The 19,719-nt window shown below is 41.3% G+C and overlaps 1 protein-coding gene across 1 annotated transcript in view; it reads right to left on the reverse strand.

Annotated features, from left to right (window-relative positions):
• LGR4 (leucine rich repeat containing G protein-coupled receptor 4) overlaps positions 1-19,719 on the reverse strand; it is a 100,358-nt gene that overhangs the window by 35,929 nt on the left and 44,710 nt on the right. The window contains exon 2 of the mRNA XM_025459813.3: positions 9,705-9,776. Within this exon, the coding sequence (XP_025315598.1) occupies positions 9,705-9,776 (72 nt within the window). The remainder of the gene's footprint in view (positions 1-9,704; positions 9,777-19,719) is intronic.

A 19,719-nucleotide genomic window follows, 5' to 3' on the forward strand; every position in this document is an offset into this window, starting at 1 on the left:
ATGCTTAGCAAATATCCATGCCTTCCTGGCATAGCCTGGGTTCATTCGAAAAGATCACCTCCTTCACATGACACCGCTCAATGAGTAAATTTCGACTGCTTTTAATCAATGATACTGATCCCATTCCAGTGGCTGGTTTAGGGTTGGACCTGTGACCCCAGCTCTGGCTACAGGAAGTCAGCTGGGGGTTTCTGGGAAAGGTAGCTTTCCTCCTAAATGGGGATACAATAGAAGGGATGACTCTCTTCTCTTTCTGGATGCTACCCCGTCTAAATAGACTTTGTGAAGTGACTGCAACCCCGGTGCTACCTGAACCAGAGGAGCAGAGTAGGAAGGCAAAGAAACTGGGTTCCTGAGGATGTGACCTAACTCCATTAACCAGCTCTAGGGGAGGTCTTCTCAGTTATGCAAGATAGTACATTTCCTTACTGTTGAAGCTACTCCAAATTTAATTTGTTTCTTGCAGCCAAACGTACTTTAACCAACTGCCCAACCAATGACCATTCTTCCCTTCTTACCTAGTAATAGAACCTTGAGATTTTGGTCTAGACAGCAATATGCCCAGTTCAAAAGCCATACTTCTCCCGCATCCCATAGTTAGTCTGCCCACGTAACTAAGTCCTAGCCAATGAGATGTGAGCAGAAGTTTATATGGGAGGCTTAAGATGGCTTCTTGAAGCTGACTACTGGGAAATATTCCCCTCTTTCTTTCCTCCTTCATCTTTCCTATTGTTGAGAACCGGGTCATGATGGCTACAGCGTATGTAGACAGTCATTCTGTGATCTTGAGATGGTAGCTATAGAATGAATGAGAAATGCAGAGCATCAGAACCTCCATCCCTGATGACTTTGCAATGCACCAAAATAGTTCCATAGATACGTGTGTGTGTGCGTGCATGCACGTGCACCTTAGGTGTGTAAGCCATTTACTGTTGGAGATAATGGGTACTTACTTTTTCCTCTCTTCTCTTTCTACCTTATTTTTATAAGGATCCAGATTTTAAAAATTGAGTATCTGTTAATTTTATGAACATTTTATTAAAAAGTTCAGTGTGCCTATAATACAGACTTTTTAGCACCTCCAACATTATCTATGATATAAACATAATCCAAACTAAGAGGAAGTGAAAATACCTATTAGAAGAAAATAATACACAAATTCTGAATTAAAGGTTCCACTAAAGCATATAATACTGTGTTAAACAAGCATGGATTGATTAAGAATGGACAATACATGGAAGAAATGACTTAGCCTATTTCCTCACTGGGAAATTAAATTATGCTAGTAGAAAACCAAATATATGTTCACTTACTTCAAGTCATTACTATTTTTAATCAAAGGACAAAAAAATAGCCTTGATTAAAATACATAAGTAGGGACGCCTGGGTGGCTCAGCGGTTTAGCACCTGCCTTCGGCCCAAGGCACGATCCTGGAGTCCCGGGATCGAGTCCCACATCAGGCTCCCTGCATGGAGCCTGCTTCTCCCTCTGCCTGTGTCTCTGCCTCTCTCTCTCTGTCTCTCATGAATAAATAAATAAAATATTTTTTAGATTTTTTTTAAATTTTAAAAATACATAAGTAAACCAACAAACCGGTTTCTAGTTGCGTCTCTACACGTTCGGAATCCCATGTCAAGTCTTTTAACAATGAACTGCTTGAATTCTCCTGGTTGATTTCCCCTACTCCCCTATGAAGTCCTGACTTATCAAATCCAAAATCTGAGTACACCCCACGTTTCATCACCTCTACTGCTGAACTGCAAAGCACTGGAGGACAAAGCTACAGAACCCATTGGTTCCACTATAATATTACCTAGGCTTTAACTGAGACCTTTCTATATTCTTCACTGATCCTTTGTTCATTTCGGATTGACCCAATTAAACAAACATTTCCAACAATGTGTCTAGTTACTAGATTCTAATCGGCTGAGATAACTATGCTTTCTTTCTGCCAGTCTTTCTTCTCCCTTCTGCTTCCTCCGGGAGGACTGTCCACCTCAAGTAGTCCCAGTGGGTGGGGGGGAGCAATTCATAAGCCACACTGGACCCTGCCATCCCAAACAGAGTAACTGGTTCAAGGACAAGCACATGAGGTAAGTCTGGCTAACCAGAGTCCTCCTACGATTTTTCTGCTGAAAGCACAAGGAAGACTTTAGAAAACTCATTTTGGATCTCAAGATGCAAAGACGTGCTTAGGGCTGCCACTTGGTCTTCTTCCTACACCTGGGTTTCCCTCCATATGGAGACAGCCTATTTGCAACAGGAAAGAATGAAGCCAAAACACAAAATTAGAGACAAAGTTAAGAAATGGAGAGCATGAGAAGACTCTCATGACTTTTAAACCTTGAGATCCAGTACCATCTGTAGCCAACTCCACCTCTGGAATTTCTAGTTCTACATGAAACAATGAATCCTCTATTATGCCTCAGCTGGGTTTCTGTCTCTTAACCCCTGGGGACTCCTGTCAAATACAGTACATATCCCAAGCTTTAGCTATTCTCCCAAAACCAAAACCACCTACAGCAGGCCCCAAATGTCTGCCTCTTCATGCACTTCCTGACCCCAAAGTCAATCTCACAACCCCACTGAAATGATTCTTTAAAAAACTTAAATTCAAGGCCTTTTCTCAATATCTGGCCACAGGCACCTTTCTCCAGCCTGTCAATGTTGATCCTTCTTTTCTTGTGAAAAATCTCTCCTCCCACAGCTCCTGGGGCACAGTTCTGCCCTAGTTCTCCTGCTCCTCTGGCACTTGGTCTTCTTCCCACACCCGGATTCAAGTGTTTCCCAAGGAGTTGTCTTTGGCTTCCTTCCCTTTTCTTTTACCCTCGCTCTCTTGGCAAGCTCTTTCAATCTCATGTTTCCAGTAATCACCTTAAAATAAAAGACTCCCAAATATATACCCATAGTACTCTAATTCTATAATCTATACCCACGAATCTCTATTCTGGACTCCATGCCTATATCTTCAGAGACCCCCTACTCATATCCCACCTAAATTCCATATGTGTATTCAAGGATAATAGCTTCTCTTCCAAGACAATTGCCCTTTCTATAACATCTGAATGTTGTATCTTTTATCAAAGCACACCAGACTCCTGGGAATCCTACGTGAAAGTGTTACAGATGTCACCCCATCATTCCAGATGAGATGTCCTCTTGATTCTATTTCCATGCATCTTTTGCAGAGGTTCCCTAGGTGCCCTAATTCAGATTCCCCTCATTCTCATCTGGACCATTGCCATCAGCATCTCCATTTGTCTCTCTGCACTGTCTCAATCACAAACATCCTACTGGGTGTGGTGAGATCACCTTTACTGAAAGTCATATCTGGTCAAGTCATTTCTTAGCTCAAAAAGCTTCAATAGTCATGCAAAAGTTGAATCTCCTCATTAGACTGCCAGGAAAGAGGCACAGGATTGGAGCTTCAGTCTGGCCCCTAACTCCTTTCTAGGTTTCTTTCTCCTAACTTCCTTTCAGGAACTCAGCCCTACAAGCAAGCCAATCGCCATTCCTAACACCTGTACCAGTCTTTATATCTTTGCTCACACTCCCTCTTCCACATCTCCTTAGGAATTAATTCCTACCATCCCTCAAGACTCCCCAGAAATACCAACTCTTGGATGAAGTCTTCCCTAATCTTTTTTAATAAGAGAGACTTTGTTTCTTCTCTGAACTCCCCAAACTCTAATACACCACTCATCTCCCTCGAAGGCAAGGATCCCATTTAATTTAACACTGAACACCCTGCTCTACCTAACAAAAGTTTGTTGAATTAACAAATTGCCTTACAAGTCTTTCCCCATGCTCTCCACATCCACAGAGGCATAGCCTGGGAGGAGAGCCAGGTCCATGACTAACGTGCTATGTAACCTCGGCAAGTTACTTAACCTCTTGGAGGAAAACCTCCGCTTCCTCATCAGCAAAATGGGACTGAATACAGCTCAGCAGTTTATGAATAAAAACAAAACAACATCTGTTCTGGGGGAAGCTGGCCCAATTAGTGCAAGTTCTCTTCTTATTTTTCTTTTTACACCCTTACTCCCTAATCTGAGAGTTTTCCAAGTGACACTCGGAATTTACATGAACCAGACAAGCAGTGCCCCTCTGTGAGCTCACTGCGTACTTCCCAACAGTAAGAGCAATTATCTTTCCTACCAAACCATCCCAACAGAGCACTATAAGGTGGAGCAAGAGAATCTACCAAGAACAGAGTATTTTTTTAACTATCAAATACCACCAGAGCCACTGAGAAACTCACATTTTCTGGGGGAAAAAAATGATTTTTGAAACTTAAAATAAATTATCAAGACACAACAATCAGATATAACTTGTGGCTCTCGATCGTATAATGGACCAGAATTTTATTTCTCTTCTGCTATAGAGAATTATCTATGGAACAGCTGTTAAACTTGAATGAGAATTACAGATCAGATAATAATAGACATCAACGCTATTTTTCTGAGTTTGGCAACTGTACTGCAGTCATTTAAATGAATATCTTTGTGTTTGGAGTAACAATGCCGTATGCAGTGGTAAAGGGGAATTATGACCGCAACTTACTCTCAAATGGTTTAGGGGTAAAAAACGTACATATGTATTTTAGCTCTCCTATTGTGTGCGTGTATATGGAAAGAGAATGTTAACATTTGGGGAATTTGGGAACTCTGACTAAATGGTACACGCGAACATTCTTTACGCTTGCAACAGTTCATAAGTCTGAAATGTTACGTGTGTGTGCGCGCATATGCACATATTTACACACACATACCTATATAAAAGCACGTTCGATATGTAAATAGGCCAGATTAAACTATATGAAACTATGGGGTTTTGACCCACTGCTTGTACCGGATTTGAAATCTCCCTGTTCAAATTACTCACTAGTCCTCTTCTTGCACGGTAATGCCCTAATTTAGAATTAACTGTCCTACCGATGAGAAAGATGATGAGTGAGCTTGAACAGTACTCAGAGACCTAAGTCTTACTTTAGCATTGTGAGCCTTCCAAAGTCAAAGCGCTTCTTGAAACAAATGGAATTATCCTCATCTTCTAGAATGTATTAAACAATACACTGTACAAGCGCCAAAGCTGGCAACGGTTTCTAACTGCTTTTTCAACATCTAAACTCAAAGTAACATCCATGGACTTTTTGGTGGCAGCCTATGGAAAAGCGGTTGGATATTCCCCCCTCTGTTGTTTCTAATTAAATCATGTTCACGACTCCACATTTCAGCCATTCCCCAAATGCCTACCAGTGCCCTGCAGGTCTGAAGGAAAGCTGAAAATAGTTGTGCTCATAATCACATCAGACTAGATTCTGTGAATGCTAAGTGAATATTTTCTAAGAACTCTGGCTTTTTCCTTTGACGTTGCTAACAGAAACCTATACTGACCCATTCCAATGTCCATCCCCAAGCAAAATAACCTCCCCCTGAAATACTTCAAGAAAAACAAAGACTGCAATGTTTATGAAGATTACTGAACTCGCCCTTCCTCCTGTGGATATAGTACTTTGTAAGGCCACAAAGCACTTTTACATAAATTATTCCATTTTCCGTTTAAAACACTCCTGTGAGGAGTTCCATGCTAGAGTAGGAAACCAGGAGGCAAAAATCAAGAGACTGTTCCAAAGTTTCTGATGTTGGATTAGAATATTTTTGTATTCCCAGAAAGGGGTGGGGGGGATCTGTGAATGGCATCTAGTCTTTTCCCTACTGCTCGCCCCTATATCCAATTTCGTTCCTTCAGGATTAAGTCTAAACTGTTTGGCTTAAAAAGTCCCTTTATGATCTGGCCACATATCCTGATACTTCTCTATCTTTCAATGTATCACACTTCTGTCCATTTCATGAAGAGTAACTGTTACTACGGATGTTTTAACACTTCTGAAATGTCTACGTCTATGGTCTATGTCTTTGCACACGTTACACGGTTCTTCCTGGGGCATCCATCCTTATTCCCATCTGAGAATTCAAGCCTTTCAAGTCTTTCAAGACTCTGCTGAAGCTATTCGAGGAAGCTTTGCCCAAATCCTACAAACTCGAGTAAACATATTACTTTAGGCTTTCGCTGACCTTACACACACTTCTCTGTCTTCATCACGCTATACCAAGTGTTACTTCCATATCTTCCTCTAGACCAATGTTGTACAACTGAACTTTCTGCAGTGCTCTGAATGCTCTATTGTCTATACTGTCAAATACAATAGCCCCTACCCCCGGGGGGCTGCTGAGTACTCGAAAGATGGCTAGCTTAGCTAAGGAACTGGACTTTTTATTTAATTTTAATAATTTTAAATCTAAAACTAAATAGCTACTTATGGCTAATGGCTATGGCATTAGGCAGCAAGGCCACAGACCTACTGTCACCTCCAAGGACAGAGACCATACTTAATTATCTCTGTACCCCTGGTACCTACTACAGAACCTGGCACAGAGCAGGATACAATATTTGTTGAAAGAATAAGTAGATGTTTAAGTATCTATAAACACTTCTTATGTATTATTGGGAAATGATTCCACCTACTAGTCCAAGCATTCTGTATCAACATATAAAATGCGGCCAACCCAGTCACATCTTGTAAAATGCGCCTCATTAATTATAATGGGAAAAAAAAAAAAAACTAAACTAAAAACTAAAAACGTCAGCAAATCATTCATTTCGACTCAGGGCACTTCAGCTTCACAATCACTCTTAAATGACTTCCAGATGACTTCTGGATAAATGGTTACACTGTTTATGAAATATTACAATAGTCATGGCAGCATCATTTTGGAATGTCAAAATCAACTACAATGTTTTATAAAGGAAAAAATGGGCTCTTTACCATGCTTTTATTAACATGGAAAAAAAATTCCTTTAAATGCCTGAAGTATTCCCAGAGTATTAAAGACTATTCTGAAGTATTCTTCAAAAACACCCATTAGCTCTCCTAACTTAAATCATTTTTGAAATCCCATCCAATATTTGGATAAGATGTACTGGCTAGATTTGATGGGCTCCGTCACTGCCAAAGCAGAATATAGAAAGGATGTGACCTACCTACAAAGAACTCGCAGTCAAATGCAATTTGGTTCCAATGAAAAGTCTCAATTAACAGAATTCATGAGCTTGACATTTGAGATTTTAAGAAATCCAAGATGTGAACTTCACAAAGTGGAGACTAAGCATGTTTCACTCGATATCCAGGCCCTCACTGCAAAATCCCTCAGAATGGAGCTGGCGCTCCATGGCATCAATGAAGGTGGTCTGCACCCAATCGCTGCACCTAGAGCAAGGAGAGCCTCTCCGTCTCCTATCTGGTGCATCACACATCCCACAGTGGTTACACAACAGATGAACAGCCACTTGTAAATGTCCTTTCGTTGCATAATTCTGCAAAGGGAGACTAATCCTGAAGTCTAAAACTCTATAAATAAATAAATATATTTATATAGTAAATACTTATAAAGATATAAATAATAAGGAAAAAATAAATAGGTAAAGCATCTTGAACAGCTCAGCTGGTGGGAGTGAGGAGGTGGGGGCTTCAAACACATAGTTCACTCCTTCTTAATTTAAAATTTAATTAAAAATGGGGATCCCTGGGTGGCGCAGCGGTTTGGCGCCTGCCTTTGGCCCAGGGCGTGATCCTGGAGACCCGGGATCGAATCCCACGTCGGGCTCCCGGTGCATGGAGCCTGCTTCTCCCTCTGCCTGTGTCTCTGCCTCTCTCTCTCTCTCTCTCTCTCTCTGTGACTATCATGAATAAATAAAAAAAAAAAATTTAAAATTTAATTAAAAATGAATAATTAGGAAGTGGTGGGCAAAATGGATGAAGAGGGTCAAAAGGAGCCAACTTCCAATTACAAAATAAATAAGTCATGGGGATGTAAGGTACAGCACATTGTCTACAGTTAATAATACTGTATTACATATTTGAAAGTGGTTAAGAAAGTAAATCTTGAAAGTTCTCATCACAAGAATAAAGGTGTAACTAATGGTGATGGACATAAACTAGACTGATTGTGGTGATAATTTCATAGTATACACAAATCATTATGTTGAACACCTGAAGTTAGTCAACTGCATCTCAATAAGAAAATGAATAACCATTTACTACAAAATAACTAATGTTCACTGTAAGAAAAACAGGGAGGCAAAAATAAAATATACACTTAATTTTTTTACCCAAAGGTAACATTTAGTATTATATATTCCACTGCTTTTCTTTCTTTTCTTGCGCCCTTTTAAAATAGTAAAATAAATACTGGCTATTTACATAACACTTGCTCTGTTTCATGCACTGTCCCAAGCATTTAACATCTATTAATTCATTCTGTCTTCACCAGAATACTATGAGGGGGACTGTTGCTATCTGTACCTTATAGACAAAGAAACTGAGCAGAGGGAGGTTAAGTAACTTGACCCAGTTCACAAGCTTAGAAAGTGGCAAATAATCTCTGTTCAGTTTTTGCTGTGGGAACATGGTGTTCAGCTAAGTAGTGTGGGAAGAAAAATTTCACCTAAACTTTATTAAATCCTTAACTGCTATTTCAATGCTCTTGTCAGAAGCAATGGAGCACATCTAACCTGTGTGGCTTATATTTGATTCCTGTTCCCCATGTTGGGGGAGAGGCTGAGCTTGGTAGGAAGCATTCACTGACGTAGATCTACTATTCAACAGCTGGGCTGTAGGATACAATCTGTGAGATGAATTTAGATTCCTTCAGGGCTGTATGTCTTTGATGTTCTTAGTATCAAACTGTTACCTTCTTACGTACACATATTATATAATCCATTAGCCTGGCCACTAAAAAAAACCTGTATTTAACTTGATTTAAATCTGATTTTATTTTTTTTTCACCTGGAATCTTAATATAATGCATAATCTCCAAAAAATAAATAAATAAATAAATAAATAAATAAATAAATAAATAAATAAATAAAACAAAAACATTGAAATTAAAAATAATGCATCATTTCCAATTACTTTAAAATGTAATTGTGACTATTTTGATCACAAACTTCAAAAAAAAAAAAAAGTGTGGAAAGCAAAATGAAATGGAGGTTAAAACAGATGGGAAGAATTTTTCCACAATGTAAATTGTTCAACTGGAAGTGTGAGCTGCACCTGACAAGTCCAGAAACATTCTTAAAGGTGTCCTAAGAGACTGAGATGATTTTCCATGCCTTCTCCCCATCCTCAAAAGTCATGTGCAAATGTCTAAGGGGACTTACACTCTCAGTTTTCTGCTCACTTGCAACAATACCATCTCCTGCATCATGACCCGAAAATTCCACGTATTATTTTTTTTATGGTTGTGTTACCCACACAGCAACTCCTTTGGCAACAATGGTAATTACCCCAGCTTGTTATCTCAGGATAACACTGTAATTAACTTGTGTCACTGTAGCATTCATGGTTATAATAATTGTAGCAAAAAATTCCTATGAAAGTAATATTTTTAGTTCTGGCTTTCAAAAATAACTTCAGCAATTACACCGCTTGAAAAAAAAAATCAAGTTTCTTTCCCCGAAAAAAAAAAAAAAAGAAAAAAGAAAAAAAGAAAAACATGATTTCCTCTGCGCAAAGCTCACTGAAAGTAAGCTATCTGAATGCCCCCGAAGAAACATTAGACTCTCTCTCTTGTAAGAGCTTCCAAAGAGATTGAGAGAAACAAACACATAAATAAAATACATTTTTCAAAACATTACTTACAGCTCCTCTAGAAAAGGGAAGTTCTTAAATGCATCTTCTGGTAATTGAGTAATGTTGTTCATACTGATATCCCTGGAAAACACAAAGTTAAGAAGATTTTTGACTCAGTGATATTAGACTTAAGGAACTTAATTCAACAGAAAAATAATTAGATGCTGACATTCTGTAAAGAAATGAGAAACATGAGCACACAAGTCAGACACAGGGATAGTCAAAACGTGACTTCCCAATGCAAAGTTAAACCTTTACTTATAGATGATGTTCCACAATTTAGTAATGAACATAGAAATGTACCCAGATACTGGGTTTTCCTTTCCCACCTTAAGTTTTCTTGGAGAAAAAAGAAAGAGAAAGAAAGAAGAAAGAAAAAGAAAGAAAGAAAGAAAGAAAGAAAGAAAGAAAGAAAGAAAGAAAGAAAGAAAGAAAGAAAGAAGAAAGAAAGAAAGAAAAATGCCTCCAACTGCCTCCAACAAGTGGGCTAGTTTGACTTCACAGTGCTCTGGGATTCAAAGTGCTGTACCTGATAAAAATAAACAAATGCATACCCCGGGGTATGATCAAAGATTTGCAGGCAAGGGTGGCTTCTTAAGGCGCTGTCAGGGACAATAAAACAGGTCCTAGCTGTATTCCAGTCATATTTTCTGCAAAACCTATAAAAGTCCTCCAGGTAATAGCTGTAAGGGGATTTCATTTTTGGCCTACACACAGATGCAGCCTAGAGACATGTGCGTACACGACAGGTATGCTGTCCAGTTCCAGTTTTTCCCTCGAGAAGCAGCAGAAAGGAGAGAACTCGCTGGATGATAGGACTTGACAATTAACTAGTTCAAACAGCTTAAAAAATACTTCGTTAACCATTTCCTTCTTCCCTGGCAACTGCCTTCTCAACCGGTTTTCTCTTCCCACACGCCGTGATAGGGGGACCCCGGGAAAAGGCTGATCAAGGCGGCCTCAGCGGGGAAGGCCTGGGAGCCCTGGGCCACCTGGGCCACCGCCTCCCCGCGGGTGCCTCTGGCCCTTGTCTGCAGCTGGGCCGGCGGGTCTCTCCTCTCTCAAAACCACCAAGAAAAGTCACCACGGGGATGGCCTCATCACTAGGTTAGACACATGGACGTAGGAAGGTAGAAGAGAAATCAGCTAACAATAAAGCACCGAAAATCAGCTAACAGCCACACACAAACCACTGTGATGTTGATTAATTTGGTCACCTGGAATTTTTTTTTTTTTTAAGTGGACACCTGCAGTACCAAGGTAGGTGAACTGCTTCTCCCCATCTTTCCCACTCACTAAACCTTGGAAATGGAATCTGCTCCCCTCTTTCGGAGCCCTTCCCATGGCATGACTGGAAACCTGCCTGGCTGGGGAATGACAGCGACAGCAGGCACAAAACCAGCCCCAGCAGTAGCAGCTAGGGGCAAAGAACACTGAAACCGTGGTGACGACCCCATATGGGATCTCCCTTTTCAAATGGGAAAACTGGGGCTTCCTGGGCTACGGGACCTCCCCAAGGCACCCAACGGATGGTGTCACAGGTAACGTGAACCCCAGAGTCCCTGATTTTGACTGTCCACTGAGTCTTCCCAAGTATCGTGCAGATCCAGTTACTTCTCTCCAGTGATAGTCAAGATACAAAGCAAACCCACGGTCCTACCAAGGATAAAAGCCAGAGGGATGCTGCCCCCAAGATCTTGCTATGATCATCCGCGAATCTCGGTGAGAGCACTTTTGCTCATTCAAAAAAAAAAAAAAAAAAAAAAAAAAAAACGAATTATAAATAGCTTTAGAAAGGGAGGGACCAAATTCATATAAATGTCTTTGAGCATGAAACTGTTCGAGAGGTGAATCCAATGTCCACAGAGATTCCCATGCACTCTAAAATTTTACCATTGAACACAGCTCAAATTCTGATAAAGATAACTTATAAGAAAAACAAAATTACTATACATCTCAAAAAATTATTTTTGAACACAGGCCCTGCATCGTACTTTAATCAGGGATCGATCTCCTTGGGCAGGGGAAGGAAAACCCTTTGTTTTTCATAAGCACTCAAGCAAGATACTGATGAAACAGTACCAAAATGGGAGTCTGAGGAAGCAGGCTCAGCTCCTGGTACCGCCACCTAGCCACTGTGTAGTCTTGGGCCTCAGTTTACTCATCTGTAAAATGAGAGCACTGAGCTGATGGGTTGAGGGGCTTCCCAGCCTCAAACTGTATACTTCTATGATTCACATTTTCCCATAGTTTTCACGGAGGGGACCATCCTCCCTGATGAAAATATATGAGGCTCATTTTTGTTGGAAAAGGTATGTTTCGGAAAAATTTACCATAACACGAAATTTAAAGACTTATTAGTTTGCCATCATAAAACCACTGAGTCATTCCCGCTGGAAACCCATTTACCCTTAGCCAATAAAATCATTCTTAAGAATACAACAAAACGTTTAGTCACACTGTAAGGCAAAATAATAATCTGAGTAAGCAGTGACTCTGTAAAATATCACACAACTTTGAGGCTCTTTAGCCATTTCAATAAATGGAGAAAGGAGGGCAACCACAATTTATTACTTGACAGAAGGCGGCACTCCATACAGTTTTCCAAAGTTTGGCACACCTGAATTCAGGTGAATAGCGCAGTAACAGAAAAACTGATTACTCGCGTCACCATAAAAAGGCACATAATTAGAAATTACACCACACTATTCTCTGCGTTCCAATTTTTTAAAACATATACACCTATGCAATTCTCTCATTTTTACCCCTCAGAGTAACAAGACATGACAGGTAGTTTTGCTGGGAGCTATAAATGCAATTAGTAGGGTTCCATATTTACACACTAATATGTTTTAAACATGTGGTGAGGTTTTGTTTCAAAGCTTCGAATTCGGGGGTTAACACTTATTTCCAAAATGTTCTGAATTTCACACACCTAGAGAGGTTCTATCCTTATAGGTGTTTCCCCTCATATTTTCTGGGCATTAAACAAAACATCTGGGAATAAGGAAGAAGAAAACAAGAAGAAGAAGAAGAAGAAGGGGGAGCCTACAAGATGTTATCTCCAGAGAAGCTCTGAAAACATGTGGTTACAGATTATAAGGTGGGTGGGTACTCATTTAAAATAATGAGGGCTAATGGTGATAAACAACCTACAGAGAAGCCTTAGAGAAGATTCCAGACCTGACATCACCGACACCGACAACAGAGCTTATGGTTGGAAAGGATGCTTGGGATGATAAGTTAACCGTCACCATTTGCAGATGGAAGCCCTATGCCATCATTACAAACATCTCAGCCTCACAAGTCATATGAATTTTTATTTTATTTTTATTTTTTTTTATTTTTAAGATTTTATTTATTTATTCATGACAGACACAGAGAGAGAGAGGCAGAGACACAGGCAGAGGGAGAAGCAGGCTCCACGCAGGGAGCCCGATGCAGGACTCGATCCCGGGTCTCCAGGATCACACCCCAGGCCAAAGGCGGCGCTAAACTGCTGAGCCACTGGGGCTGCCCCATTTGAAGTTTTAAAACACATAAGTCAAAAATATTTTGTACAGAAAATGTTCGGCTAAAAGATAAGCCTCGAGATCGGTGGTTTGACATTCACAGGAGCAACGCAATCTTAGCAGTAACCTCTGAAAATCAAACCCACTGATGTGCCGTCCTGGGGCCCCATGAAGAACATAAATATCACCTAGAAAACAAACCAAGCAAGGTCAGAGCACCACCAGCTCACAAACGCCTCCGAGGGCACTTCTGAGAGAGCGGATGGCCTTGTCTGGAGTCAGCCTGATGGAGCTGGAAGTGCACAGGCCACGCACCACACAGACCAAGATCTACCTACTGGGTGACCTTGGGCAAGCTGTTCATCTTTCCTAAGCCCTAGCTTCTTCATTTGGGAAAAGAAAAGAGAGAGAGAGAGAGAGAGAGAGAGGCAGGAATAACTAAAACCTTGTAGACCGCTCAAGATCAGAAAATGTCAAGCTACACGCAAGAAACGAGGTAAGTGATGAGGTACCAGCTACTATCATCCGTATGTTTGCTGCTCCTGGAGGCTGGCGGAGTCGGGAGCAGCGGAGGCTGGCAGGCCAAGCATCACACCACCTGGTGGACCTAGAACCGGGAGTCATTCCAACTACAGAACTAGACTCTACACTCCAGAACTCCGGGAGTCCAGGATTTTTGAGCCAGAAGAGCCCTTTGAAGTCAAATACTTCATTTTAAAAGAAAAGAGTTGAGGCCCAGGTGTTGACAGGGTCAAGCACCCAAAAGAAAGGGGAGGGGTGGGGGGGAGGGTGCAGGAAAGGAAATTATATTCTTACAGGAAATTTTTGGAAGGACAAGGGAAGAGGAGCCATGTTCAAAAAGCCGAAGATGTGGGATCCCTGGGTGGCGCAGCGGTTTGGCGCCTGCCTTTGGCCCAGGGCGCGATCCTGGAGACCCGGGATCGAATCCCACATCGGGCTCTCGGTGCATGGAGCCTGCTTCTCCCTCTGCCTGTGTCTCTGCCTCTCTCTCTCTCTCTCTGTGTGACTATCATAAATAAATAAAAATTAAAAAAAAATTAAAAAAAAAAAAAAAAAAAAGCCGAAGATGACTTCACACGGTTTAGTGATAACCAGGGAAGAGAACCCAGAACCTCCAATGGGGAGCTTGACTCTATGTTTCTACGCGTACTTGTTCCGTAACCGACTTCTTCATACGTCGCTCTCTCCAAGTACACCAACCGGAACAGGACATCTGTCTGCATGTTACACCGACACTGTGCAACACTCCCAAGCTCTTACCACAGAGATCAGAAACCCAAAAGCACATGGTCTCACTAGAAAAATAAAGCTGAATGCTCCGATGCCAGCAGTCACTGGCTTCAACGTTAAAATTTAAAGGGTACAATTGTTTAATTGAAACTGCTACATCTCCCTAGTGGTTAAACTCTCATCTTTTCTCCCCTCATAAAATTCACTACTTCTAAAGTACCTACAGAGTAAAGAGGAACATCATGTTTCAACAAGGTACCTTTTTAAAATCCCCGTAAAATGCTCCAGAAGCCACCTAACCTGTTTGCTGACGGCCAAGCGTGTACCACCAGGGACTCCGCCATTGCATGCTCGCTGGGCCTGGGCCTCCTGCCATAGGATTATTTAATTTTCAATAGACTGTGATTGACCCAATGTTATCTACATTTGAATAAGCCCTCCTATTTGTACTAGATAAAACCGTACTGCTACTACCACACTGTTGATCATATCTCAGACGCTACCCGGCAGTTTAAAGTCACTAAACGACACACAGGTGCCAGAGAACACGGGGCTCCCCTACGTGTTCTCTAGGAGATGGTTGTGTCTTTAAACTCGACAAACATATATTGACAGCGAATACCATCCCAAGGACTTCTCTAGGGTCTTTTGGAGGTAAGCAAACGTTTCAGGTCCATCTTCGGTTCACGGATGTCTCCAGTATGGACAGAAACAAAAAAAACTAAAGGTGAAAAATGCTTCTGGTGGAACAAATTTGAAGGGAAGGTCTCTCTGGTGTCCACCAGTAGTGCCGACACACATAGAACACCAAGGTTCTACTCAAAGCCTATGAAGGTTCATTCCTTTTCTGACACGATTCCATATCCTTAGGCAAGCAATCTCCTGCTCTCGCTCTCCCTCTCTTTATAACAAAAGTGATCTACGTTATTAGTTTTTTTTCCCAAACTGAAATACAGAGAAGGACACCCACAGTATCTACTCAACTCCCCAGACCTAACTGCTGCCATATTTCATCGGTATCATCACAGGGTTTTTTCTATGTTTGGTGCATATTTTTACAAATATCGTATAGTTCTGGACATGTTTACCTACTGGCACCTAAGATTGACTCTTCATGTGCAAAATGAAATAAAAACTTTTCTGAAGTTTTACATTTTAATAAGAGTACACACATTATTATTTGACATATCTTGATGCTGTTTTTGGCACACCATATACATGGGATGAGAAAGTCTTTGCTAGTGAAAGCCAGCATGCCAAAAGGGAAAAAAAAAAAAAAAAAGGTTAATTAGAAATTTTCCTGTAAAAGGAGATACATGCCACCCATTTAACATTAGCCACGTATGTACAAGGCAATGTGCTAGGGTGGTGAGGTTTTTGTATCAAAAGATGTGTTCACAGTTATTTTCTTTTTCTTGATTGTGTGCATCTTGAAAATATGCATTATTGCACCATGAAAGCAATCCGAGCAGCTATGGATATGTGAAGATGCTGCTGTTTGCACTGTAGAAATGAGGCCAAAACAGTTTCTATGCCATTTCACTCAGATTTTGCTCCAGAGATATTTTCCTGACCTTACATGTTTTAGCACTACTAGAGTCCAAGTAGATATCACAATAGACACCCTTCTCATGCCATGTGGAACATTTCTACTACAGTATTAGGCAGGAAGAGAAATTGGCTCCATGTGATCTGGAGCCTTCCTTGGTGTTGCAAATACAAAGACACAGTGCTTTCCAGCAGAAAGAATCCAAAACTTGCTTCCCTGCAGGCCTGCAGTCCTTAAGAAGGTATCTGCTACAATCCACCATAGTGGTTAAACTATGACACTGAAAAATAAATTTTAATTACTGCAGAGAAAAGCTATCACCTTGTAAAGTCCTTATCTATTTAAAGTACTTGAATATCCTGGCATATAATCTTCCTAATAATATAGAAAGTCTAGAGAAAATGCCAACCTCAAATCTTAAAAAAAAATGCAAACTTTGTGCTATAGGAGATAGAAGAATGAGTAATTCATTTTATGATCATCTATTCCAGTGGATTACAACTTCCACTTCAGGCTCTTTTAGAATTTTTCGATTAATGATTATACTGCCATTGCTAAGAAAATGAAAAAGACATGAAACAGACTGAAGGAAAAGACTTGCAAAACACTCGCGAAAAAGGGATTTACAATACAGAAAGAGCTCTCAAAACTCATTGAGAAAATAAACGTGATTTTTAGGTGGGCAAAAAAAGATTTGAACTGACACTTCGTCAGAGATGATGATACCAACGTCAAAAAGCACATTAAAAACAAGATGTTCAGGGATCCCTGGGTGGCGCAGCGGTTTGGCGCCTGCCTTTGGCCCAGGGCGCGATCCTGGAGACCCGGGATCGAATCCCACGTCGGGCTCCCGGTGCATGGAGCCTGCTTCTCTCTCTGCCTCCCTCTCTCTCTCTCTCTGTGACTATCATAAATAAATAAAAATTTAAAAAAAAAAAAAAAAGATGTTCAGGATCCCTGGGTGGCGCAGAGGTTTAGCGCCTGCCTTTGGCCCAGGGCGCGATCCTGGAGACCCGGGATCGAATCCCACGTTGGGATCCCAGTGCATGGAGCCTGCTTCTCCCTCTGCTTGTGTCTCTGCCTCTCTCTCTCTCTCTCTCTGTGTGACTATCATAAATAAATTATAAAAAAAAAAAAGATGTTCAACATTAGCCAGTGGAGAAATGCAAAATAAATCACAAGATGCACACCACATAATTATCAGAATGGCTAAAATATAGGGGAAAAAAAAAAAAGGAAAGAAAGTTGAAAATGCCGAGTGGTGACAAGGATATGGAACAGCGGGAACTCTCCTACGCTGCTGCTGGTGGGCATGCAAAATGGTACCACCACTTTGGAAAACAGTTTGGCAGTTTCTTATAAAATTAAACATGTCCTTATGACCATCTGACTCAGCAACGCTGTCAGATGGTATGACATATGACTGTCAAAACTGGAAACACCCCAAGGAGCCTTCAACGGGTGAATGGATAAAGAAACTCTGGTGGATCTACACGACGGAATAACACGAGCAACGAGGAGACTACTGATACAAGCAGGAGCACGGATGCATCTCAAATACCTTACGTGAAATCAAAGCCTGCCTCCAAAGGCTACGCACTGCATTCCACTCATACGGCGTACGGGAAACGGCGAACTTGTAGAGACAGAAAGCGGGTCGCTGGTGGCCAAGAGCTGGGAGGATGGAGTGGGAGAAAATGGGCACAGGAGAACTTTCTGGCGTGGTGGAAAAGCTCTGCATCTTGGTTTCCATGATGGTCGTATGATCATATGCATCACAACTCTTAGAACTGTTTATTAAAACGTGAGAGTTTGCTGGATGTAGCTTAAACCTCAACACCTGCCTTTGATAAATAAGGGCAAATATATCACCCCCTTACATTTCTCCCACAGGAAAAAGAACTAATTCTGTGGCCAGAGGTCCTCTTTGCCAGCTTCATCCAAAATGTCACGCACAGAGCTGGCTTCAGAGTCAGGAAAGACGCGGTTTTGTGGTGTTGCTTTTTCATTCGCTTTGTTTTTCCAACCTCTGCTATCCACTTACAGCGGGACATTGGGCCAAACCTCTTCATTCTCTCTTTACTAAGCGCCCAGTAGGTCTGTGCCTGTGTGCTGGGTCCCGGGTATATGAAGACAAGACAGCGTTTACCCGAAGAGCACTCTGAGACAGTAGAAAGGCAACACTAAACGACAAGTAAACATTGTGGTATGTGTGGCGCAGCACGGGAAGATGATCAACCAAACTTGGAACTGGAGAAAGGCTTCCAAAGGCAAGGCTGTTGTGCCAAGGTGCAAAGGCCAGATATTACTCTATCGAGGGCTGCTATTTCAATCTGTGCTCTCACTCATTAGGTTGGCACTGCTTCTCAGCAGAGACGCAACTGGCATGTCGAGCAGGATAATTCTTCATTATTCAAGACAACCTTGCTCACTATAGGGCACTTGGCAACCCTGTTCACGCCAGCGCACTAATTAGTGCAACTAAAAACATTCCCCAAACACTTCTAACCTTCCCAAAGCAAGCTGGTAGCGCAAAGAGGGAGATGGAATCTATTTAGCAAGGGGAATATGGCATCTAAAAAAATATAATGAAGAGTGAGTATCAAGTCAATACATCACACAGAAGAACCAGTATTGTTTCACAACAATCATTTGGATTTTTGCACATATACTGGTTCACGGTGTAAGATGTAGTCTTCACTGGATTCATGGGGAAAAGGAAAAAAAAACCTTAAGACTCTGAACTAGATGATTGTCTGTTGGGGTGGAGGTGCCTTCCAGGCTCAGGGACGATGACACCTGAAAGCACGGTCTACTGAGACAAAGCCAGAGTGGTCAAAGAGAGAACCCTCTCCAGGAACTTGAACATTAAAAGCATGGTTGCAGGTGGCGAGAGAGGCTACCAAGACGAGCAGAAAGTCCAACCCCAAAAGCCTCGTGGATGTGACCTCCAGAACTCGTTGCTGCCAGAGGAAGCTTAAGCAGGTCACGTCTGCTGCAGAAAGATCACTCTGGCAGCCGTAGAGGACAGTGGAAGGAAAGGAGGGAAAGAAGAAATTCAGCCCTTCTGGAACGTGGTTTCCCTGACTCTAAAATAACGTGCACTCACTAGTTCTCAGGTCCTTTCCGAATCTATCATTACGACGCCTACTTTGGCATTCCTGATTCTGCACATTCCATGCATAATCAGTAGAAAATAAGCAACTCTTAGATTCATGTTTTTCCTATATGCGCAGGCACATTTGCTTGTGTTAGCAAGTGTGTGAATGAGCACAGACTTTTAAAACATACCCCCTTCAGAATTACAAGGGTTCAGCAATTAAGAAAGACGCATGACTTCATTTCCAAAGGTAATATTTTATGCTGTAATTGTTTATGCTCTCAATGAAGCAATGCAGCCTAGGAGACATTTAAGGGTGTGTTCTTCAAGGAGATGCTAACCCAACGAGTTGGTAAAGAGACAGCACAAAACGCTGGTGTGAAAATACCACACCACGACGAAAGGCAGGTGTGGCTGAAATTATACATCCTTCAAGGGGTAACTTTACAAAATAAAAAATAGTTAGGCTAATTCAATATTTTCTAATATCGAAACAAGTTGTTCCACTTGTTTCTGGAGGGTTTGTTTTTGTTTTTGCCTTTTTAAACGCAGCCTGGTTTTCGAGTGTAAAGAGAAAAATGTAAAACGCTTGAAATCTGGAAGTTAACGTTT

Source organism: Canis lupus, chromosome 21 (genome assembly GCF_003254725.2).
Source record: "Canis lupus dingo isolate Sandy chromosome 21, ASM325472v2, whole genome shotgun sequence".
NCBI classification, from domain to species: Eukaryota; Metazoa; Chordata; class Mammalia; order Carnivora; family Canidae; genus Canis; species Canis lupus.